This window comes from Gobio gobio (assembly GCF_949357685.1).
Source record: "Gobio gobio genome assembly, chromosome: 20".
In the NCBI taxonomy this organism is placed as follows: domain Eukaryota; kingdom Metazoa; phylum Chordata; class Actinopteri; order Cypriniformes; family Gobionidae; genus Gobio; species Gobio gobio.
This window is the reverse complement of record NC_137113.1, coordinates 5,001,704-5,024,725: the sequence shown is the minus strand read 5'-3', so window position 1 is coordinate 5,024,725 and position 23,022 is coordinate 5,001,704. Positions and strand designations below refer to the sequence as shown.

At 39.4% G+C, this 23,022-nt stretch overlaps 1 protein-coding gene across 1 annotated transcript in view; it reads right to left on the bottom strand.

Annotated features, from left to right (window-relative positions):
- Window positions 1–23,022, bottom strand: part of LOC307143782 (alpha-tectorin-like) — a gene marked incomplete at both ends in the record, with an annotated part of 61,345 nt that overhangs the window by 31,131 nt on the left and 7,192 nt on the right. Inside the window, 23 exons of the mRNA XM_079845543.1 lie at window positions 2,876–2,975; window positions 3,096–3,198; window positions 3,441–3,603; window positions 3,846–4,091; window positions 4,490–4,647; window positions 5,804–5,988; window positions 6,095–6,214; window positions 6,407–6,678; window positions 7,822–8,111; window positions 8,201–8,389; window positions 9,593–9,802; window positions 10,107–10,312; window positions 10,491–11,055; window positions 11,183–11,787; window positions 11,897–12,461; window positions 13,729–14,315; window positions 14,433–15,012; window positions 15,102–15,248; window positions 15,341–15,603; window positions 17,217–17,370; window positions 17,456–17,551; window positions 17,685–17,963; window positions 18,152–18,294. Coding sequence (XP_079701669.1) covers window positions 2,876–2,975; window positions 3,096–3,198; window positions 3,441–3,603; window positions 3,846–4,091; window positions 4,490–4,647; window positions 5,804–5,988; window positions 6,095–6,214; window positions 6,407–6,678; window positions 7,822–8,111; window positions 8,201–8,389; window positions 9,593–9,802; window positions 10,107–10,312; window positions 10,491–11,055; window positions 11,183–11,787; window positions 11,897–12,461; window positions 13,729–14,315; window positions 14,433–15,012; window positions 15,102–15,248; window positions 15,341–15,603; window positions 17,217–17,370; window positions 17,456–17,551; window positions 17,685–17,963; window positions 18,152–18,294 — 6,226 coding nt within the window. The remainder of the gene's footprint in view (window positions 1–2,875; window positions 2,976–3,095; window positions 3,199–3,440; window positions 3,604–3,845; window positions 4,092–4,489; window positions 4,648–5,803; window positions 5,989–6,094; window positions 6,215–6,406; window positions 6,679–7,821; window positions 8,112–8,200; window positions 8,390–9,592; window positions 9,803–10,106; window positions 10,313–10,490; window positions 11,056–11,182; window positions 11,788–11,896; window positions 12,462–13,728; window positions 14,316–14,432; window positions 15,013–15,101; window positions 15,249–15,340; window positions 15,604–17,216; window positions 17,371–17,455; window positions 17,552–17,684; window positions 17,964–18,151; window positions 18,295–23,022) is intronic.

Here is a 23,022-nt window from a genome sequence, read left to right as displayed (position 1 = left end):
GGCTTAATTTTTTCCTTTGCTTCTACCACAATAAAACTTTACACAATGAAAATCTACATGAAAAGTAAAACATTTTGCATTAGAAGTTTCTTTGAAAATGAATTTGAATATGCAACTGAGCAATATACTAATCGAATATGCCCAAAATACACCCTAATTGGCTTATTTTTTCCTTTACTCCTATCACAATCAAACCTCACACAGTGAAAGTATACATACATGAAAAGTAACATTTTGTTTTCCAAGTTTCTTGGAAAAATCTATTTTAAATATGCAAATGAGCTCAACACTATGCCTAATTGACTTATGGCCAAGAAGCCATTAAGTCACAAGTAGAAAAAACAGGGGCCAAATATCAAACACATTCCATGTCCATTTAGTGAGTTAGCCTATGCATAAACACGATACATTTGAAGTCAACTTGCCACAAAAGACTTATATTGACCTTAGGAATTGATTGCCCAATCTTGCCTCCAGTTTCTTTCTAATTTTTTTTAATTTTATTTGCAAACAAGCCTTACCTAATGACATTCCCCCACAGATAACATCAGAAAAAAGTCAGAATAGCCATCTTAGTCATTAGTAACGTGGTGAGATAAAATTTTGGGCTGGTAGATTTACAAATGATTGGTATTGTTGGTAAGATTATGAGATTACAGGCAGAAGTCATTCTTACCAACTAAATGATTAACTCTCACACAGAAGACAGATGAAAAACCAGATAGACACACTTTCCAGACATTCCAGACATTCTTTAAAATAATTTTGCCAGACACCAAACTTGCTTCTCTTTTTGTAGTTAGCAAGTATTTTAGACCAGGCAGGTCACACATCAGACTTCAAATTCTATTGGGCCTAATTTCAATGCTAGACAACACTTTGACACCTTTTTCAGGGAGAAATGGAGAAGTGTAAAATAGGTAATGAGTCATTCAGTGATGAAAACATATCCGTTGTTCTACGAGCAAAAGGCAGCAATGGTGTGAACCGTGCCAGTGCTCAACGTGGAAGTAGCTTAGTGACAATTCCTGGAGACAGAGTACACATCGAATGCTGCCGCAGCTATTGTAAAGCAGAAAATATTGTACGTGATAATGTAATACCATCTTTGCAACAACCACTAATCAAACATAATCTCCGCTCAGAACAGAAGTTCAATTTTCAAGAGCATTGCTTGTTCTGTGGACAACCAACTGAAACAGATAAGAAAATTAAGAAGAGAGAGAAAATTGATATCTACCCAGTAAGAACAGGAGACTTCCAGCAAATGGTTGTGCAGGTTTGACACTTAAGGAACAATGAATGGTCTGAAACAGTTTTGGGGAGAATATCATCTGTCCATGACCTTCATGTTCATGCAGCCGATGCAATGTACCACAACATATGCAACACTAACTTTCGAAATATGAATATTCCCGAGTCAATTTTCTGCAAACCCTGGCAACAAACCCAAAAGATTCAAAGTCGGAAGACCTGAAGATTATGAGAGAACAACAGCATGCCTAAAGGTGGCAAACTTTTTGCAAGAATACGATGATGAACAGATTACTATAAGACCTTATGGTAAAGATGACCGAGTACTTGCAAGACACTCGCAAGACTTGCAAGATTCTGCAAAGTGGATGAAAATTAAAATAAAGGAACACTTTGGAGATAGAGTAATAATGACTGGCCTGGAAAATCAATGTGTGGTCACTTTGCGAGACACAGCCCACTCAATTCTTCATGAATTTCACAATCAACAAAAATCTAAGAATCCAGAAGACGTTATACCCCTGGCAGGTACAGGCAGTTTTCAGGTTAGAGGCCTGTCTAAAAGCAGCATATTGGCAGTAGGATGATTGGATGAAGATTGGGCCTACTATGTATTACATACAACATTGGTAACGTTATACGTTTCAAACTTCAATAGCATTTGAAGAGAATGACAGTCATAAAACTGACTGTAAAATGTTCATCTAGGTGTCAGGTATGATGCACTCCTTTTGATATTTAATAAAATAAACGGTCAAATCATATTAAAATATGGATATGTATTATTTCACTAGGATACTGTTTGGGCTCTTACACAAAATATGCTAGATTTAAATGCATCATAGCTGAACACTGATGAGAATATTGCTTGAGAATATATTTACAGAGATAATATTAGAGATTATATTTTATTTATGCGTTATCCATTGCTATTGACGACGGCCATTATAAGGAAGGAAATCCCACAGAATCTAGCTTAAAAAAGTGCATAGAGCTGCTTTAGTTATTTGTTGATTTTCAAATATAAAACTTTTTTAAATGTTTTAAGTGTGTGCATCGGTTCTTTTTGAACACTTTCATCTCATTTGAACAAAACCGTGATAATATTGATAACCGTGATAATTTGGGTCAAAGAAGGTCAGTACACTCTTCAGAAAAATAAGGAGGCCTAATACCATCATAAAACTACACATGGACTGGACAGTGTCACAGGGTACACGTTAGTTTTCGCCACTGGTCAGGATGGAATAATCAGTTTGGATGATTTTTAAAAATCATTTTATTGAGGAAGGCAGCTTTTTTCCCTCATAAGAAACAGTTATTAGCTGAAAGCATTCTCCACAGTAAACATTTTGAGTATTTAAAATATATATTCAATATTTTAAGTAATATTGAAAATAAAGAAAGCAGCAATCAAATTAATTATTATTTTACCATTCTAGACAGAAACTTATCATCGGTTCATTATTATTAGGTACAAATACAAGTCAAAGCAGAACAATTTATAAGTTCAGTGTCAGTTGTTCCTAATCCAATGTACAGTGTACAAATCAGATCGGACAAACACTTTTTTGAAATGTATAATCAAAGAATTCAAAGGTAATTCTATGTTTAAACATACAACATAGTGTAGGCACTAAGGAGTGAAACCATCAGAATGATCCAGGAACCACACAGGCCTGGTGCCCTGGACACTTGCACTTTTCCTGGGATCTGTATGTCTGTGAAGGGGGACAAGACATGGTTCAGTGCATGGTAAAGTTGAAAAACAAATACATATGGCTTAAATCATACATAATTGTGAAATAAGTAAAAAGAGAAAATTAAGCATTAAGGTTTACCTAAGCTCCGTTCAGACCACACCAGAGGACCCATGGATATGGAAGCACTGTCATGGAAGTCCAGAGACCTGCCCTCTCTCCGCTGGTGTCCAGAGTCACAGTCCTAAAGATTGAAAAAGGATTACCAGAATGTGATGAGATTTTTACACCGTTTACAAGAGTATCTTACTGCATAGGCACACACTACCTAACTCTAGATGGCGCTATAATGCCAAAAACAGATTTTGTCATTAAGACTCAGTGCCAGTGTCTTCTGAAAGAACCAGAAGAATCTGACAGGGCACATTCCATTACATTTTACTCATTAGCTATGAAAAAATAAGAAGAAAAGAAATCAGAACTCACAGTTGGGCAGCGATTGCTTGACAGAAGGCAAAGGTGAACAGCACAGTGCAGGTAAAGCTTAGTGGAGTTTGCAGTGAAGATAAACATCCTGAAGGAGAAACGGCTGGATGTGGAGACGCCGTTCTGCAGCAGCTCCACTGTGTCGTCATTTGGATTGGGACACCTGAGAATATCAATAATGACAAATTCTTTCATTTGAAACATTCAACACAAACGTGATCTGTTAATCTTCACACATTTGTATTCCATGTACAAAAAAAATGGAATCTTGTGCTTTAGTTCTGAAATACTGAAAGACGAAGAATGTAACGCAACCCTAAATGTGATAAGAATTTTATTTATTCAGTAAAAATGTTACAGTGAGTTAAGGCTAAGCTTAAAAGAATAAAAATAACACAGCTTTACTCTGAAAGGATGAGATCCCAGCGGAGGTTGTAATTAGGATCATTCACAGGTGTAGCCCAACACGTGTCCATCACCAGGGCAAACTGGCGGCTGTCGACCCCCTCAACACGAACTTCCACATGCATCTCCTGGTCGAGCTCTGCATCCACTCTACCAGTGAAGGGCCGGGTAAACTCCTCATCCTCAAATGGAATCATACGGACCCGATATCTGCCTTCACCAGCGGGAAGAGTCTTATGCACAATGCTGATGAAATAATGGATAGATCTGTGTTAAAACATGTTTGTTTCCTGTGTAAAAGGAGTAAAATATAAATTATTGATTTAAAGAATTTTACCATATATTTACTTTTTTTAAATACATGTATTTTTCTGCTTAAAGGATTAGTTCACCCATTATTTCAAATTTAGCTCCTTACACAAAGCTATAATAATTTTAGAAGATTTGGAATATACAGCAGGAGTCATATGGACCTTTTTGTACTTTTTGAAGCTTGTAAGTCCCCATAAGGATTTACTTCATTGAAAGACGTGACCAGTAAAATGATGTGTTCTTTGGAACAAATCAAGATATGAGGGATTGAACAAAAATTCTGTGTTTTGGTGAACTACTCCTTTAATAAAATAGTGCTGCTTGACTCGCACCTCTCCAGTGGGTTGATCTCCACATTCATGGAAAGTGTTTGTATTTGAGGATAAACACAGCTGAACGAAAGCTTCAGGATTTTCTTTCTGCTGATGAGACCTTCTGACCTCGGTGCCCCCAGAATAAAGTTATCATAGATGAAGTGGGTGCCGTTAGCCTGTGGACAACAAATATAACATTTTGTAATTTAGCCTAAATTGAATTCAAGGTATTAAAATAAAATAAAATAAAAAATCAATGATTATGTATGTGCCAAAAAGTTGCATCAGTCAAGTGAAATAATGGTGGGTGACATATAAATAGTGAAGAATGCGGGTGAAAGTTCCAGTCTCTTTGGTGGCATGAAGTTGTGCACCCTTCCCCACACTTCAGATTCTCTCTGAGACTTTGAGAAGTCTTGTTTGTGATTCAGTACCCTTATAGACCTGCCTACAGACTTCTCAAAATCTAATATACCCCTTTTCCACCAAGGCAGTTTGAGTGCTAGTTTAGAGCCAGAGCCTAGTTTCAAATCAGTTCTTTGTCTTTCAACACCCAAAGCACTAGCTATGAACCAAGAAAAGGGGTTCTTAAAAGTGGGGTAAGCTATATGTCTAAGTCTTTTCTGAACATTGCTGATATTTGAAATCAACTCAAACAAACACACTCTCCCTCCAAAGCGCACTCTCCAATCCTAACTGCCCTGCTCCGAGCCGGTCTCGAACCCCCGATCAATGCCATGCGAGGCCGGTGCACTAACAAGGATGCTAAACAGTAAACACCGCATTCTCTAGCAGTCATCAACCTGCACAGCTCTCACTAGCTGGCCTCCATTACACACGCAATGCAAGAGTGGATGTCTATTTATTGAAACAGAAGCGCAACAAACAGCACAGCAGCTCCAGACAAACAATGACACTCAAAACCAGTGTTACTCACATAGGAAGCGGAATCAAAGCAACCTCCGTGGCTGTATTCAGGTCTTCCCGCTTAGCTCTCTCCAGCGTTTGAAAGCTTTTCTAATATTAACATGGTTTCTAAAGCTCTTTCCTGATCAAGTGTTTGCCGCTGTCGTGCTAGCATTGCTGGGAAAGATGAGACGATGAGACTGTGGTGGCTCTCTAACCCGTGAAAACGCAAACTGGTTCTTAGAAGGCTAGTCAGTCGAACCAACTCTAAACCGGCAATAGCACTAGCTCTGAACTAGCACCCGGTTCAAGCTGGTAGAAAAGGGGTGATAGAGATTCCCCAAGTGGTCAGATCAAACTGTGTTGGTTCGATCAGAAACTACAAATATTTGGATGATGTATTTGATTATACATAGGTAAACCTACCGCAAGATTTGTACCACAGATGTGTCCAACATTATCATAATGGAATTCCACTCTGCCATTCCGGACCGTTCCGTTGCAGCTGGGATCATTGAGGTGTAAGACATCAGCTGGAAAACCAGCCTCAAAGAGCTGACAGCGAGACACAGACATGGAGCCAGAGCTGCTTTCACAGGTTTCTGAGAAATCTGAGAGGGAAAAAGAGAAAAAAGATTGTTAGAATTATTATAAAAAAGCAATTAATAACCCAAAAAAAAAAAGATATTTCATATTTGTTGGTTGAATAATACCAACCAAAAGAGTCAGGTTGTGGTCTGGGTTGGTCATCGTTACATAAACAGCCATAAACACCATTTTTCTTCCCACACCATTCATCCTCAGAGCAGCCGAGCTCAGAACAACGATCTCTCGCATCTAAGAGGAAAAACACAGATAGATGAAATACAACACAAAGATATGTTTACCCATGGTTTAATATAGATATTGCTGCCTAATTGCCTCTTTCTCTAAAGGTTAGTTTTCAGGTTCGTTCAGCCACCTACATTTTGGTAACACTAGTGACAAAATCATAAAATATTCTATGCTAAAAATATGATTTTGACTTACCACACTGCAGACCTGAGCGCCATTCTTGGATCTGTATCTCTAAGATGGCACAAGCTGTCTCATAGGCCTCAACAGCTGAACATAGCATGCCATTTGCACGTGTGTAGAGACACAGATCATACACACAAGAGTAGTAGTAAGGTGCAGGGTCAACATGAAGATGGCAGTTCTGGAAGGGGCCAGTGGTGTTGGTGATAATACTACAGAGATCAGAATACCTCTGCCTCGATGGACACTCATCAGCATTACCGGTCAGGTCTCTGGCACCACAGCTGAAGAATACAAGGAAACTTCAGGTCAGTTATATGCTTATACTATTTCATCATTTGGATAAAGCAGTGCTTCTACACTTTGTTTAACATTGGACATTTAGTGGCGATACTAAATACTAAAGTAAACAAAAGTAAATAAGTTGAACATTAAACAAATTGAACATTAGCGAAATATCAACATTTGAAAGACAATCTCTCTCTTCCTTTTGGTTGCTCCCATTAAGCTAGAGCAGAGTCATCAACAGAGTCATTCAGCACAGCTGATACAGCGAATACATACCCTTTAAAAGTCCTTAATTGATGCAACCCTAAGCAGCACTGAGGCCTTGTCCACACTAATACGTTTTCATTGAAACCGCATCTTTTTCTCTCCGTTTTGGCTTTCCATCCACACTGAGATGGCATTTTTGAAAACACTCTCCAAACTGGATAAATTTGAAAAAGCAGTTTCCTTGGTGTAGTGTGGACTGTGAAGGCAGAGGCATTTGAACACGATGACGCATGTTTAGTCATGTGACGCATATTAAACCAAAATAAATGTATGTTTATACTGCTATTGTGCCAGTTGTGTGCTATTTACTTTCACACAGTTGATAAAATGTTACTTGTTTGCACACTTCTATCACAGTCCTGCAAGGATGACAGAAAATGCACTTGCATTTGCTGTCCTGTGTCAAAACATGAGCGCATTTGCATTTTAGACCAAACATAATGGTGAATGAGTGCGATCAGTGAATGGGGAGATATTTTGCTAAATAAAATGATCCTGCCAGAAGAATTCCGTGACAACTTTATGATGTCTGTAACATCTCAGTGAGCCTTTATGATGTTTTAAGTATGTGCAGTAAGGTGAATTTGGCGTTTTGTGATGTTTCAGTGGGGATGAGAAACTTTTGGAAAACGCTAGCGTTTTGAAATGAAAACTCTGTATTCGGATTAATGTAGACGTAGCCTGAGAGCACAATAGTGTGTGCAACGCTATCAAACCAATGGCCTTGCCTTTGATAGTGTCATGCCCTACTGTTTGAGCTGCAAGAACTCCACAAATAACCTTTTTCCCTCTATCAAAACAAACCCGAGACACATTGTTTGATCACAATTCAACAGGTAAAAATTACTGTCCTAAAGTCTTGTGGTTCTTACCCTGGAATGCTTGTGTCTGATTTCCAGCTGCGGCCAAAGGAAATGTCATCAGATGAGAGTTCTCCACTGGGTAGAGCTTTGTCATCCGCAGGATTACCATTGAAATTTCCACACATTCCACACAGAGATCCATAGAATCTCTCGCTCACTCTGACTAGAAGGCTGCTATGTCCATCAAAATGGACAATTAATTCATTGAATGCATTCAGAATTACAAATCCCTGCTCCTCATGTACCTCTACAAGATCATTGATTTGATAAGCTGGTGTGTCGATAGAATTTCCATTAACCTGGAGGGGAATTAGAAAATTTCAACATAAGAAAAGAAAGAAAGTAATAGAAGATTATTTTTACTGACGTTATTTAAAGTGTAACTTACTTTAACTTTCCTGTTCTGTCCAATAGTGATGTTTGTCAGTTGTCCATGCTGAGACAACCAAATATCGACTGCAGACACAAATGACACCACCATGTTCCCCCGGTGCCTGTTGGTGGCCACCACACGGAACTCCAGATCACCGTTTGTAACATTACCGCAGGTCTGGGCAATCTCATACGAACACGTTCCCTGGTAGGATTGGCACAGTACACATAGTCTTCATTATTACTTTGACTTCCCTAACAAAAATATCTTCCAATACATTGCATACATTTATAAATCAAATAATCTTCCTATATTTATGAAATACGTTTGCAGTCAAACTCCAATAATGCTCCTTTGAAAAAAACTTGACTGTTAACTCAGTTGTTCCCCATTAATGGGACACAAAACAGTTAAAGGGATAGTTCACCCAAAAATTTAAATTACTGCACGATTTACTCACCCTCAAGCCATCCTAGATGTATATGACTGTATTACGACTCTTTTTTTTCAGATGAATACAATCAGAATTATATTAAAATATGTCCTGGCTCTTCCAAGAATTATAACGGCAGTAAATGGCAGCCCAAAATCTGAAGCCCAAAAAAGTGTGTCCATCCATTATAAAAGTATTCCACAGGTCTGGGGGTTAATAAAGGCCTTCTGAAGTGAATCGATGGGTTTGTGTAAGAAAAATATCCATATTTAACAAGTTATAAAGTAAAATATCAAGCTTCAGGTGAACCGCCTTCTATATACAACTCACGGAAAAGCGTAACTTGTGTGGCGATGACGTTGGATGTCGTTGGATGTCGTTGGATGTAGTGTAAGTGTTTTAAACTGCGAGAGGCGCTATACTTTCTTCGTAAATTGAAAACGGAAGTCGGTTAAAAAAAGGAGAAAAAGAATATGAGTTAAATCTTGGCTGAGAAGACGTTTTAAAAGCAGTTTATACTTTGCTGTGCGAGTTTTCGTGACGAGTTTGTGGCTGACATGTTTCAGCTATAAAAGCACGCCACATCTGGTTGGTAAAGTCTGCTCACTCCCATTGGCCATTGTCGGAGGGAGCCTGATCAAGAGTTGTAAATGTCAAAAAAAAATTTACTTTTACAATTTGGGATTGGGGAGGTTCTGACTCGATCAGTAAAATAATCATAATGACACCACACAATTTTTTGAACAAAAATTTGGATGCAACAAACATTGGGGGTGCAAATTGGGCCCAAAATCGGGCTTAAAAAGTCTGGAGCCAGCATTAGCCCTTAGTTCCTCTCAGTTATTTGTTCATTCTTATTAATATTTTTGCATACTTGCCTTGTTGGTTTTCTCCTGTATATTCCTCTGGATTATTAAAATGATTAATTCTGATTTGTGCATGTTTATCTACACATAACATTTACCAGTTCATACCTGAAAGTGTGCCACAGCCCCATCAAAGGTGATGTAGTGGGGGTCGCCCCAGACTGTGCACGTGGACATTGGACTGTAGCAGTCACGACGTCCATTTCTGACCGCACACTCCATGGCTGCTGGGCAGGACGATGTAGTGCAGCGCAGATCATTCGGAGCAAAACACTGACAGCGTTGGGAACATGTTGAATCCCAGAACTGTTCACCAATCTACAAAAAAAAAAAAAATCACAACAAACTTTACATTTCCATAACATAACATCAGTGATTATTTTTACATTAAAAAAATCATGGTATCACCATGTAGTTTTTAGAAGTAAATGCAATATATATGGCATATATCGGAGTACTATGTTGAAACCATCTTTGTGCTTTGGCACCACCAGAGTTTTTATTTAAATGTTGGTGATGATGTATGTTGCCATAAAATGCTATGGATATGCTTCCCCTTATCCACTGCCAAATATAATAAGTCTTAAAACTAGACATAAAAACATAATGTTTTAATCCTCACATGATAGTAGAATCCATCATACAAGCAGCCACATTGTTCCACATGTACACAGAGTCCTCCACTCCTCACAAATCCCGCATCACAGAAACAACCTTCTGAGCATGTGTGTTCACAACTAGCATCGATGCTGCTGGCGCACGTGTGACCACAGGCTGTGCCACACACCTCATAATGACTGTTTGGGGTGTTTGATGAGCAGTTCATTACTGGAAATGCAACAACAAAATGCATTTAGTGTATATGAAACATAAATTGTATTAATAATATGTACAATATTAAATATTTGAGATTAAATGAAAACACCTTGAATAAGGAAAATAAATTAAAATGTAGTTTAATTGCACTGGTCTTTTTAATATCTCAGCCACAACCCGAGTCACTTACCACAGGATGCACGTTCTCTCCAGGGGTAGACCATGGCATTGACAGATTGACAAGCACTCACATAGGATTGGATAGAGCGACACAAGACATCATTATGGTTCCCAGAAATGCACACATCAAACACACAGTTATCAAAATAGGCCTGTGGATCTACAGAACCATGGCAGAAGCTAAAGGGACCCTGATTGTCTCTGATGATCCCACACAAGGCTTGTGAGATCAGAGTTGTGCTCTCATCTTGGCAATGGCCAGAACCATCCCCATGGTCATTTCTGCATGACAAGTCCTCCTCAACCATCCATTCTGCACCAAACTGATCTATTGAAGGAGCCAGAGCACCTGAAGGAGTGAGGAAGTCATCCTCCGTATGGCCGTTAAAGTTGCCACAGATGCCACACGTAACTCCACTGTAGTTGGCTGGCACAACAATGTTTACCTGCCAGGAGCCACCATAACTGACACTGAAACCAAAGTCAGTCGAGACATAGACAAACTGTCCTGTGGAGTAGACAGATACCCGACCAGAGTCAAGATAGACAGGGAGGTTTCTGGTCTCATCATCAACCTAATTGAAGAAAAAGAGGAGCTTATAGGAGTTTATAAAAACATTCTTATTATTAATTACAACAATGTTTTTCATATCACATATACTCAATGCCAATGGCAAATTAAAGTGATTAGGACTTGCTTACCTTAACAGCAGAGTAACTGTTCATGCCCTGTGACATGTGCACAAGGTGCCCAGAGACATTGACAAATACTTCAACAGTTATTGACACAGGCCATCCATTCCATGCTTCATTTCTTGCTTCCACATTGAAGTGTGGAAGTCCACGAGTATCATTGCATACTGTGGCCAGCACATATCGGCATGTGCCTTGAAAGTCAAAGTAGGTTCTATCAAAAGAGATATAGTGGGGATCTCCAGAAGCATAACAGTTACCATGTGGATGAGGATGGCAGCCATACTCCCCCTCCACCACACGGCAGATTTCCTGTTCACTGCAAGATGATGGCGTGCAACGGACGTTACCAGTGATTCCGTTACAGACACACAGGAACTGGCACTCTTCACCATGCCAGAACTGCTCTCCAGGCTGCCGATAACGGCCATGATAGTGGCAGCCGCAGCCAGTGGGGGGAACACAGTGATCTCCATCCAGCACTAGTCCATCATTGCACTGGCATCCCCCCTGGCATGGCAGAGTGCACTGGAAGGGAAATGAGAGGCTAGGGCAGGATGCAGGACAGGATGTGCCACAGAGCTCAAACTGGGTATTTGCTGGACAGTTGGGATCTGGGATAATTAAGACAAAACGGGATGGAAAAGATAATGAATTATCAGCATTTTGAAGAAGCTATATACTTTTATTTCTGAAAATCTTATCACATCACAAGATACTAACCACAGTGGGTGACACTCCTCCACTCTCCAACTGCAATGCCATTCTGCTGGCAGTGCAGTGTGTACCCTCGCAGGGCTTCACATAGAGCCTCCCTTGCACCCTCTGTCTGCTGTAGCATCTGAATGCAATCTTCAATCCGCTGCCAAGGGTCTAGTGTTCTGCTGCACTCAGCAAATGGTCCATCATTCACTGCCATGATGCTGCAGAGCTCTCTGAACTCACTCCTGTTCTGATAAAGTCCTGGTTCCCAAATGTCAGCTGGGTCCTCACAGTGGGCTGACAGGGATCCGTCACGCCAGCTATCTGCAAATAGCTGGGAGTCATCCAGCAGGACACCATTTGGGCTGTAGAATTCATCATTAATGTTTCCATTCAAGTTCCCACACAGACCTCCAAGTGTACCATTGTATGTGGTTGGAGCTGTGATTCGGACAATGTGTGGCCAGTCAGCTCTAACGGTCACTCCAAAGTTCGTCTCTAAAACAAAACCCCTCACACTACTGTGATAGATGCGGATCTGACTGGAACCAACACTGATGGGAAGGCCAACCATCTGTCCATCCACCTGAGGAGAATATAAAAGTTAATTGATTGGTAACACTTGAAAATAAAGTTCCATTATTTAATGTTTGTTAATACATTAAATAACATTAACTACTATGAGCAATATATTTGTTACAGTTTTTATTAATCTTTGTTAAGCTTAGTTAATAAAAATACAACTGTTTGTTTTTAGTTTGTTAGCTCAGGTTCATTAAATAATATTAGCAGATAAAACTTTAGATTTGAACAATATTAGTAAATGCTGAAATGAAAGGATTGGTTTACTTCAAAATGAAAATTTCCTGATAATTTACTCACCCCCATCTTATCCAAGATGTCCATGTCTTTCTTTCTTCAGCTGAAAAGAAATTAAGTTTTTTGAGGAAAACATTCCAGGATTTTTCTCCACGTAATGGACTTCAAAGGCAGCAACGGATTGAAGGTCCAAATCAATGCAGTTTCAAAGGAAGGGCTTCAGAGGCTCTGCACGATCCCAGCCGAGAAATAGTGTCTTATATAGCGAAGCGATCGGTCGATCGATTGACTTCAGGTTGTGCTTCTTCACGAAATATGACGTCATCACGTTGGAAAGGTCACGTCAGTGACGTAGGTGGAAGTACCGACCCAGTGCCGAAAAAATCTCATGTTCTCCTCCAACTTTAAAATTGTCAGACATTGTTGTTTTACCTTTATTTACCTTATTTTACTTCCACATACGTCACGGGCCTGACCTTTCCGATGTGATGATGTCATACGTTGTGCAAATGCAGAACAAGTTCAGCATTTGTGGTTAAAAAGTATATATATATATATATATATATATATAAATGACCAATGGTTTCATTAGATAAGACCCTATTTCTCGGCTGGGATCGTGCAGAGCCCTCTGAAGGCCTTCAAAGCATTGGAGCAAAATTCTAGAATGTTTTCCTCAAAAAACTTCTTTTTTTTTCGACTGAAGGAAGAAAAAAAAACATGAACATCTTTGATGAGATGCGGTTGAGTAAATTATTAGGAAATGTTCATTTTGAAGTGAACTAATCCTTAAACTAACTACATTCATAAATGCTTTCGAAGTATTTTTCATTGTTAGTTCATGTTAACTATTTAATTAACTAATGTTAAAAAAATAACTTATTGTAGTGTTACCAATTAATATAGCATATGAGTTTGAAATAATATAGTTAAATTGTTTTTAATACAACAATAATACTTTTATAGCATATGAGTTTGAAATTATATAGTTAAACTGCTACAAATAAATGAAAAGCTAAGATGATTTAGCTAACCTGTACATTGCTACCTTCTCCCAATTCAATGGAAACATGAGTTCCTCCTGCCTCAAAATTTAGGAACCTGGAAAAGTCTTGAAGGCCTCTGGGTACTTTCTCCACTGTCAAAACAAAGTATGGCAGTTGGGATGGCCCCATTACTCTTGCAAGGGTAAGTCCACAAGCTCCTGGGTATCTGAAAGTTTGTCCATCAAATGTATGGTAGGAACCCAGGCCTTCAACCGAACAGGTAGCATAACTAATGGGTCTGCAGCCCCTCACACCATTATGGAGTCCACACACCTCTGCTGGACCACACTGGTGATGATAACAGATCATTGACCTGTTACTGCAAACACATTGTCTCCCACAGTCCTCATCCAAAACTACTGATTGTCCCTCAGAGTAATAGAAGCCCTCAAATGTGCAGCCACAGTTCACTTGAGGCACACATTGCCCAGCACTGAGGACGTACCCATCATTACACATACAGCTCTCCTGATTGGGCAATGGACAATTTATTGGGGCAGATGGGTTGCTGCAAGTTGCAGGACAGCTTGTTCCATGAGACTCAAAATGACTGTGACTCTCAGGGCATATGATTTCTGGAAATGGAGGGCAGAAATAAGAAAATGGGTCAAACTCTGCATCTTGCACAAATATTTCAGTTATATACTGAAATGCTAAACTTACTTGTAATAAAAAAATAACAAGGCACTTACCACAAAATTCTGGTTGTCTCCACTGTCTTAGTTGTACACCCTGTTGTTGGCATTGAGCAGAATACACACTGAGAGCCTGGCACAGAATAGGCTGGTACCCTCCTCCTAAGCAAAGATCATAGACACAATTTTCTATGTAGGTCTGTGGTGAAAACACAGAGTGACAAGATGCAAAAGGCCCTAAAACATTTCCTAGGATTCCACAGTGGTTTGTGTCACTGTAAAGGCTCATTTCACTGCTGGTACAAACTGCACAAGCGAGACCTGTGCATCTGACATCATGGCATTCAGGATCTGTGTCCCCCTCTACCTTCCAAGAGTTGGCAAAGTCAACATCCGAGCTCAAGATCTCCCCGGAGACTGAACGGAAGTCATCTTCAGGGTGTAGGTTATAGTTCCCACACAGACCACATGTGGCATTCTGGTAGTCATAAGGTACAGAGATGGTAACATAGCTGTATGCATCATAGGTCACTAGGAGACCAAAATCTGTGCTGATGGCCAAGGAAAAACCTGACTGATAGACTTGGATGGAGCCATTGTTGAGGGTGAATGGTGTTGCTATAAAGGTCCCGTTAACCTTGACAATGTTGAAAAAAATAAATAAATTAGTAATATGGATGGATGGCTGAACTGAAATCAACATCACAGCAATACAGTGATAATTACCTTTGCCTCATAATTGTGATCTTTGACCAATTCAATTTCTTCGTTATAGACAAATACTCTGACCATCCGAGTCCATGACACATGTGTACTCCCCCGATGCTCATTTTTGCCCTCAATGCGATAGTATGGTAAACCATTTCCACAAGCCTAAACAATGATACAAATTCAGAATCAGTAAAAGACTGTACAATCTCTTCTACAATAAATAGAAAGTCAGCAACATTACCATCATTACTAACCTCAGACAAAACATACGTGCAGGTTCCTTGAAAGTGAAATATCTGATTGTCAAAGGTGTAGTAGTGAGGATCACCGGAGATGGTGCATGTTTGCCTCTGAATGTTCTGACAAGAGTATTGGAAAGCTGCTGGACGACAAGCTTGGGAATAAGTGCAGGGCTCAAAGCTGCACTGGATGCCTCTTCTGGTACAGGTGCATCTCTGCTGACAGGTGTCATCATTAGGGTTGTGCCGATGGACGATATCATCGTCCATCGTGATGGCTGACCGACATCACGATGGAGCGCGACCATCGTGATGCCACGCCCCCGTTGCGAGTGCGACACACACTAATCCTCTTCTATAGTAGTTAAACTAAAAACTTAGCAGGAATTACTCTGTAAATCAAATTGAGAATGTAACTAATGCATATAGCCTATGCTATTTTAAATACTGTAGTCTATGCCAGATATAGCCTATATAGCCTACATTTTGAAATAATTTGAGGCTGAAACATATGCATGCGTGTTTATTTTAGCACTTCCGTCAGTGAAACTACACAGCCTATAAAACATTTAAACGATTTTCAGTAAATAATCGTTACCTCAAGAATATAAGAAAATTAAATATTAGTTAGAAAAATATTTTATTCATACTATTTCCCTGCAAAGATGCGTCATTTACCTCTCTGCGCTTTGAGAGGAATGTGGGACACAAGCTGGAAAGACACCTTTTCGAATATCTTCATCTTCATGTGTTCTCCTGATGTTGCAAGGCAACACTTGTTGTAAAAGTTCTGAAGAGCGGATTTTATCTTCCACAAGGGCAAGACATTTAGGCAATGTTTGATTATTCACTGCCAGAGAAAACGAAACTAAAATCACCGCGGCGTGTGTGTGTGTGTGTGTGTGTGTGTGTGTGTGTGTGTGTGTGTGAAATGCGCTTTTCAAATAGACCGCTATTCTTGAGGCGCCTAACCAAGTTTAATAACTAGAACAAACTGTGTTAAATAAAGTTTGAAGTAAAAAGGTATTCGTCCTACAGTGCTTTTTATACTTTACCACAGTAAAGGATGTGAATAGTTAATAGACTTAATTATAAGCAAACGAAAGGAAGAAACGATTATAATCCCTTGCGAAAATGGCGACGTGAGTGAAGATTTAGGAAAAGAAACGAGATGTCCATGTCCATTGGGATAAAATGGACTGGGCCTATTGTTAAATTCACGGAAAATCGAGTGACCAGATCCAGATTGCAAAGCAGAATGAAAAAGTGCTATCTGACCATTATTTCCTTTCTAGGCTAAAAGCTTTGTGCTTCACTCCTGTGGTAGCTAATATTCACGTGCAAGTTGCAACAGCATTCACATACAAAACACTGGGTTAGTAAAATAACGAAATTATTTTTTTAAGAGTAGAAAATAGTATTTATGTAAAGAGATATATTTAAAAAAAAAGAGCTCAACTCTTAAGTGGAAGGAACCTATTTTTTTCCCCTCACGTGCAACCTAGCGGATGATTCATTATTTGGGTTAGTAAAAATAACGAAATGATAGTTTTAAGTAGAAAATAGTATTTATGTAAAGAGATATAGTATATTATCTACCTATTTACATAATTACCCCCCCCCCCCCCCCCAAACGACGATATCATCGACCATCACGATGTTTTACTGTAAACATCGTCAACTGCCAATTTAGGGGACATCGCCCAACCCTAGTCATCATTCCAGAAGGAATCTCCCAGCTGCACTGGAAAACCTATAACAAAGAGTTTATGAATATACATATAAAAAATCATTTGTGTAATTTCTACATGATATAATCACATTTGAATAGGTCATTCATAGTCTTCCAGCAAATAGCAAATACTGCATACAGTCAGGAAAACAGTGTTACCATTCAATTGACAACCCCGTGTTCCATGATCAGTTCTGAAGGCCCATCTGCCTGGCACATTGATATTACTGCTGTTTGGCAGGCTTGTGATGCCATTCTGGAGTGATCCAGTAATTGAGAAATGGTGACTTGAGTCAATGGTGTCATAACCTGCCTAATGATAAGAAAGACATCCAAATGTCTGTTAGTTAGTCATAAACAATTCAACACATCATAACAATCTGTCATCTTGTGCTTACCTGTACATATCGTTGCGTTGAAGCGATTGCACCATAGTTCATTACAACAAACGAGAGATGGCCATTTGAAATCAAAACCACTTGGAAAGATGTTTCCTGAAAAAAGACACACACACACACAAAAAAAATCAAATTCTGTGTTAAGCGAAGCAAGAAAATGTAGTAAACTCGTTTCTATTTTTTAAATAGGCACATGAAAGTCTCCATGGTACCAAACTGGGCCACTTACTGTTCCTGAGTTGGAGAAGTATGCAACTCTATCCCATGTTGCAACAAAGACCCATGAAGCAGAGAAACTCAAGTCAGGGAAGTATTGGTTTATGTCTTGGGTCGCCTGTGTAAGGACATTACCAGAGGTGTACTGTTGATATGAGATAACACCATTCCAGCGGTTGTCAATATCTATCCAGAAAGGAGCAATGAGGTCTTTCCCTCCATACGCTGGGAACTGGTTTGGACTGCAGCTGTGCCATGCCCCATCAAAAGTCAAGTGTCCATTGTTGTTAACCTGAAATAGAAGAGGACTAATTATCATGTGCAGGATTCTTATAAAGTATGCAATATTGTTTATAACAGCAATTTAAACTGCTGTGAACTGTATTTTTCCCATTTACTTTTTCTCCAAGAGTACAATGTTTATAGACAAAGTTTTTAGACAGTCATAATCAAATATCCTCTCATATCAGATTGACTTACATAAATTTGGTTGTATGTTTGCCCAAAAAATATGAATGGCTGCTGGAGGTATATAACAGATGAACTCCCATCATCAATGCGTCCATTCACTGAGTCTCCAGTTCCAAATGGATAAAATCGCCTTGTAATATTGATGCCATTGTCTGAGGGAAAAAAAAACTGTATTAAAAACAGTATTAAAGTTGTATTAATAATGTCAGAGACAATTTCATTTACCTTAGTGTCCCCATCATAAAATGTGTATTCTCTTCATAATGAAATACATATAATACAGCACTGTGACCGTATATCAACATGGCTGTGATTACCTTTGACCTTGTGCCTATGGCTGAATCACCTTAATATAGCTATTAATATGGCTATATCAATTATTTTAAATTATTTACATGCATCACAAACACATAACATGGATGTGACTTGCTCATTATACATTAATCAATGCATTATATTACCAGTCGTAGTGTCCATGGTTGTAGTTTCTGCTGTTGTAGTTTCTGTTGTTGTAGTTTCTGTTGTTGTAGTTTCTGCTGTTGTAGTTTCTGCTGTTGTAGTTTCTGCTGTTGTAGTTTCTGTTGTTGTAGTTTCTGCTGTTGTAGTTTCTGCTGTTGTAGTTTCTGCTGTTGTAGTTTCTGCTGTTGTAGTTTCTGCTGTTGTAGTTTCTGCTGTTGTAGTTTCTGCTGTTGTAGTTTCTGCTGTTGTAGTTTCTGCTGTTGTAGTTTCTGTTGTTGTAGTTTCTGCTGTTGTAGTTTCTGCTGTTGTAGTTTCTGTTGTTGTAGTTTCGGTTATGGTTGTCTCTGGCGTGACAGTAGTAGTGGTAGTGTTTATGTTGCTTGAATCTGAAACAAATGATAAATATTACATAAAAACAATTATCTCTTACATAAACAATGTGCATATGTAAATATATTTACCTGCACAAATCCTTTTATCCCTTTGAAACCATGAAATATACAGTTGGTGATTAAAAATGGTGTTTTAATATTAATGCACACTCATGAATAATGTGATTCCTAGGAATTGATTAGCTGTCGGGTGAACTCTAACATCCTGTTAGAGTCAGGTGTTACTGTTCTGCTGTCTATCATTGATCATCCCATCTGTTACTCCGCCCGTTTCATCTGTTCATCATTACCTCTCATTATCTCATTATCTACATGCATAGCATAAATCCACCTTTCTCTTAATGAGCCTATCGTTTTAGATTATGGGAGGCACTTCAGGGGGTCTTCAAGATACTTGGGTATGTTTAACAGTAAGTAAGCGGATAAACTCAACTTTCGGTTCCAAAAATGGAGGTACGTTTCAGGGTATGTGAGTAGCCATAGCAACTTACTCTTTGATCATATCTGGCTCTGGAGCAGCTCATGTTCAGGGCTCAGTTTGCTTTAGAGGTATTCAGATGCACGTTATATAATTAATGTAGTTATATTAATATATATATAGTTACAGTTATTTAATACACAAAATGATTAATTAATTCTAAAGCACTATTACAACAAGGAAATGTTTAAATGTTAATTCAATTCAAACATTTTATTTTTATTTTTTTATTGTCATTTCACACGTCTGCATTTAATTAGTTAGCATCAAACAAATAATATAATCCTTATTCTCAGTGAACACAGATTACTTATTAAACGAAAATATTGAAAATAATGACTGCACATCCACCAAATAGTGATGTGCACTAAGTAGGTTATGTAAATTGGAATTAAACAATAGAAGAAGAAGGAAGAAGTATGGCGGCATTTTTCTTAGCGTCCGTTTTCATGGTGATTTGTCGATTTGTCGCTCTGTTGAGAATGTCTTGAGTGTTGACCGTGAACATACTCTGTGTTGAGAGAACATACTCTTATTCTCCCTTCATGTGCTCTCGAAATTATTATAACTTGTGAATGGTGTCAACGCAGTATCTGAGGAATTATTGGCTATTTTGTTCTCTGTTGTTTTGCTTTATTTCCAGATGTTGGACTCAACCGTGGATTCCCTCTTACGTCATACTCTGGGTTCTTCGGGTTACTAGAGCTCTTACACACATAATCACTCTTCAGAAACAGCGATTTCATTCTCTTCACAAACTAAAGCAAGTAAAATGTGCAACTCTAAAGAATGTGAGGAAGTGAACACGTAGGCTACATGTTTGGCAGCAAGCCAGCCGGGTACCCAGTTTGTTTCAGTGCGCGCGCGAATGAACACCACCTCACATGATATTGTGCAGGTCCTACATATAAATAAATCCACACACATTTTTGAAAAAAAGCCTGCACTCAACACAAATTGAAAATGTATCTAAAAAAAAAATTGGGCTTGAAAATGTAATACCTCGTCAGATGACGTTTATTACTTTTTAATACTTTTTAATGCCCTTAACTTTGGCTAATTTAATTTACTACCTTTTACAACCCCGCGGACACCCTGGTGAGTCTGTGAGTGAGTGAGTGAGTGAGTGAGTGAGTGAGTGAGTGAGTGAGAGTGTGTGATGTGAGTGAGTGAGTGAGTGAGTGAGTGAGAGTGTGTGATGTGAGTGAGTGAGAGAGTGAGAGTGTGTGATGTGAGTGTGTGAGTGAGTGTGAGTGAGTGAGTGAGTGAGTGAGTGAGTGAGTGAGTGAGAGTGTGTGATGTGAGTGAGTGAGTGAGTGAGTGAGAGTGTGTGATGTGAGTGAGTGAGTGAGTGAGTGAGAGTGTGTGATGTGAGTGAGTGAGTGAGTGAGTGAGTGAGTGAGTGAGTGAGAGTGTGTGATGTGAGTGAGTGAGTGAGTGAGTGAGTGAGTGAGTGAGTGAGAGTGTGTGATGTGAGTGAGTGAGTGAGTGAGTGAGTGAGTGTGATGTGAGTGTGTGAGTGAGTGAGTGAGTGAGTGAGAGTGTGTGATGTGAGTGAGTGAGTGAGTGAGTGAGTGAGTGAGTGAGTGAGTGAGTGAGTGAGTGAGAGAGTGAGAGTGTGTGATGTGAGTGTGTGAGTGAGTGAGTGAGTGTGAGTGAGTGAGTGAGTGAGTGAGAGTGTGTGATGTGAGTGAGTGAGTGAGTGAGTGTGAGTGAGTGAGTGAGAGAGTAAGAGTGTGTGATGTGAGTGTGTGAGTGAGTGAGTGTGAATGAGTGAGTGAGTGAGTGAGAGTGTGTGAGTGAGTGAGTGAGTGATGTGAGTGTGTGAGTGAGTGTGAGTGTGAGTGAGTGAGTGAGTGAGAGTGTGTGATGTGAGTGTGTGTGAGTGAGTGAGTGTGAGTGAGTGAGTTCCTTTTTTCCTCAGGTAATCTTGCTTTTGCTGTTCCATTTTAACAAACATTTCTAAGGTAAGAATGGTTGATCAAATACATTCTGTCAAATCTAATCTGACACGCAAGGCAGTTAAATCGGTGTCTAACTTGCTGCAAGGTATTGATAATCTTGTTGATGATGATCTGACTGATGACAACACTGTACATGACTTAGACGTTGTTGTAAACTGTGATGACAATTTTATTCTTTTCTTTTAGCACACCCCACCCGTACGTGGCACACAGGACAGGTCTTGTGAGGAGGTTGTGCCCAAAGTTAGAAATTCTGTAGGTCTGTGGGCTTCTCCCTCTTCAGCGAACATCCCAGCAGCTAGTCCACCACCGTGGTCTTCAGTCTCCACTACCAACTACCATAGTCAATGGGCTACACTTCCTACTGGCACCCCAACCCATGCAGCAGCTGGCAGAATCCCGTCATCAGGCCAAAATGGATATCAAGTAAGAGGGGCAAGAAAGCTCTTTTAGAACACCCTACAAGTACATGACGCACACAACAGGTCTTCTCGGGAGGCTGTGCCTACAGGTAGGAATTCTACAATGTGGTGTTTTTTTTTATTTATATTTTATAAGTACCGAGGCATGGCCATTTTAAGTTTTTCTTTTTTCTCTAGCAGATCAGGCTACATTCCTTAAATAACTAATGAGATACATGTCTTTTGTTTCAGGCTGCTCTCCTTGGAATGGTCGGAGGCATGACTCTTAAAGACACTGTGGGGCGAGTCATGCAAAGAGCAATGAACACCTCACTGGCGAGACTCATTAATTGGAGTGGGGCCAACCGAAAGCCTGCATTCAAAAGGCTCATTTTAAAAAGTGTGGTTCTGGGTGAGTGTCAGTGCTGGATAACTCCAATGTGGTGACATCCAAATTAAGTTTTGGTGGTTGCTGAGTAACATCATGGTCATGCTGCCCTCTTCAGTCTTTTGTTTTTCTCAGATGCAGTCCGCCGGAATGCCCTGACCAAAGATTCTACTAAAAAAGGAAATGGAGCTCCTCATCACCAGGTGGCTGCAGCTAGCCTCTGATCGGGATGGTGGCCGAAGCCAGAGGGCGAACACAGGCAGACCACCAACTCAAGAGCCAACTCAAACGCAGTGTGCCAGAATTAAATGTTTTAAAGTTAAATATTGTAAAATAGTAGTTTTTTGAACTCCATGTTGAATTTACATTAATTCTGTGATTATTTCAATGTTATTGAAATGTATTATTTATTTATTTAGTTATTTATTTATTACCTTTATTACCTACAGTAAATTACCTTTTTCAATAAAAAAATTCATTGAACATGAAAACTGTCTCTCTTGTGCTGTTTTATTTTCAGTTTACATTGCATAATGAACGGCTGCTCAGAAATGTAATTATTAACCTGACATGAGTGTAAATAATTAAAGTTTAAATAAGCCCGAACATGGAACTGGATGGGAGGGGGGGCTTTAAGTCCTCACTCTGGGTTCCGCAATCGGGCTGCGTTAAAACCGTGCGCTCGCAGAGCAATCCGACCTAGATTTAAGCCGAGGAACGGCCGAGTGTTTTAGCCTTAATTGGGCCGCTTTTGGCCCACACAATTTTTGCTACCTGGGCGGTTATAACGGTCAACTA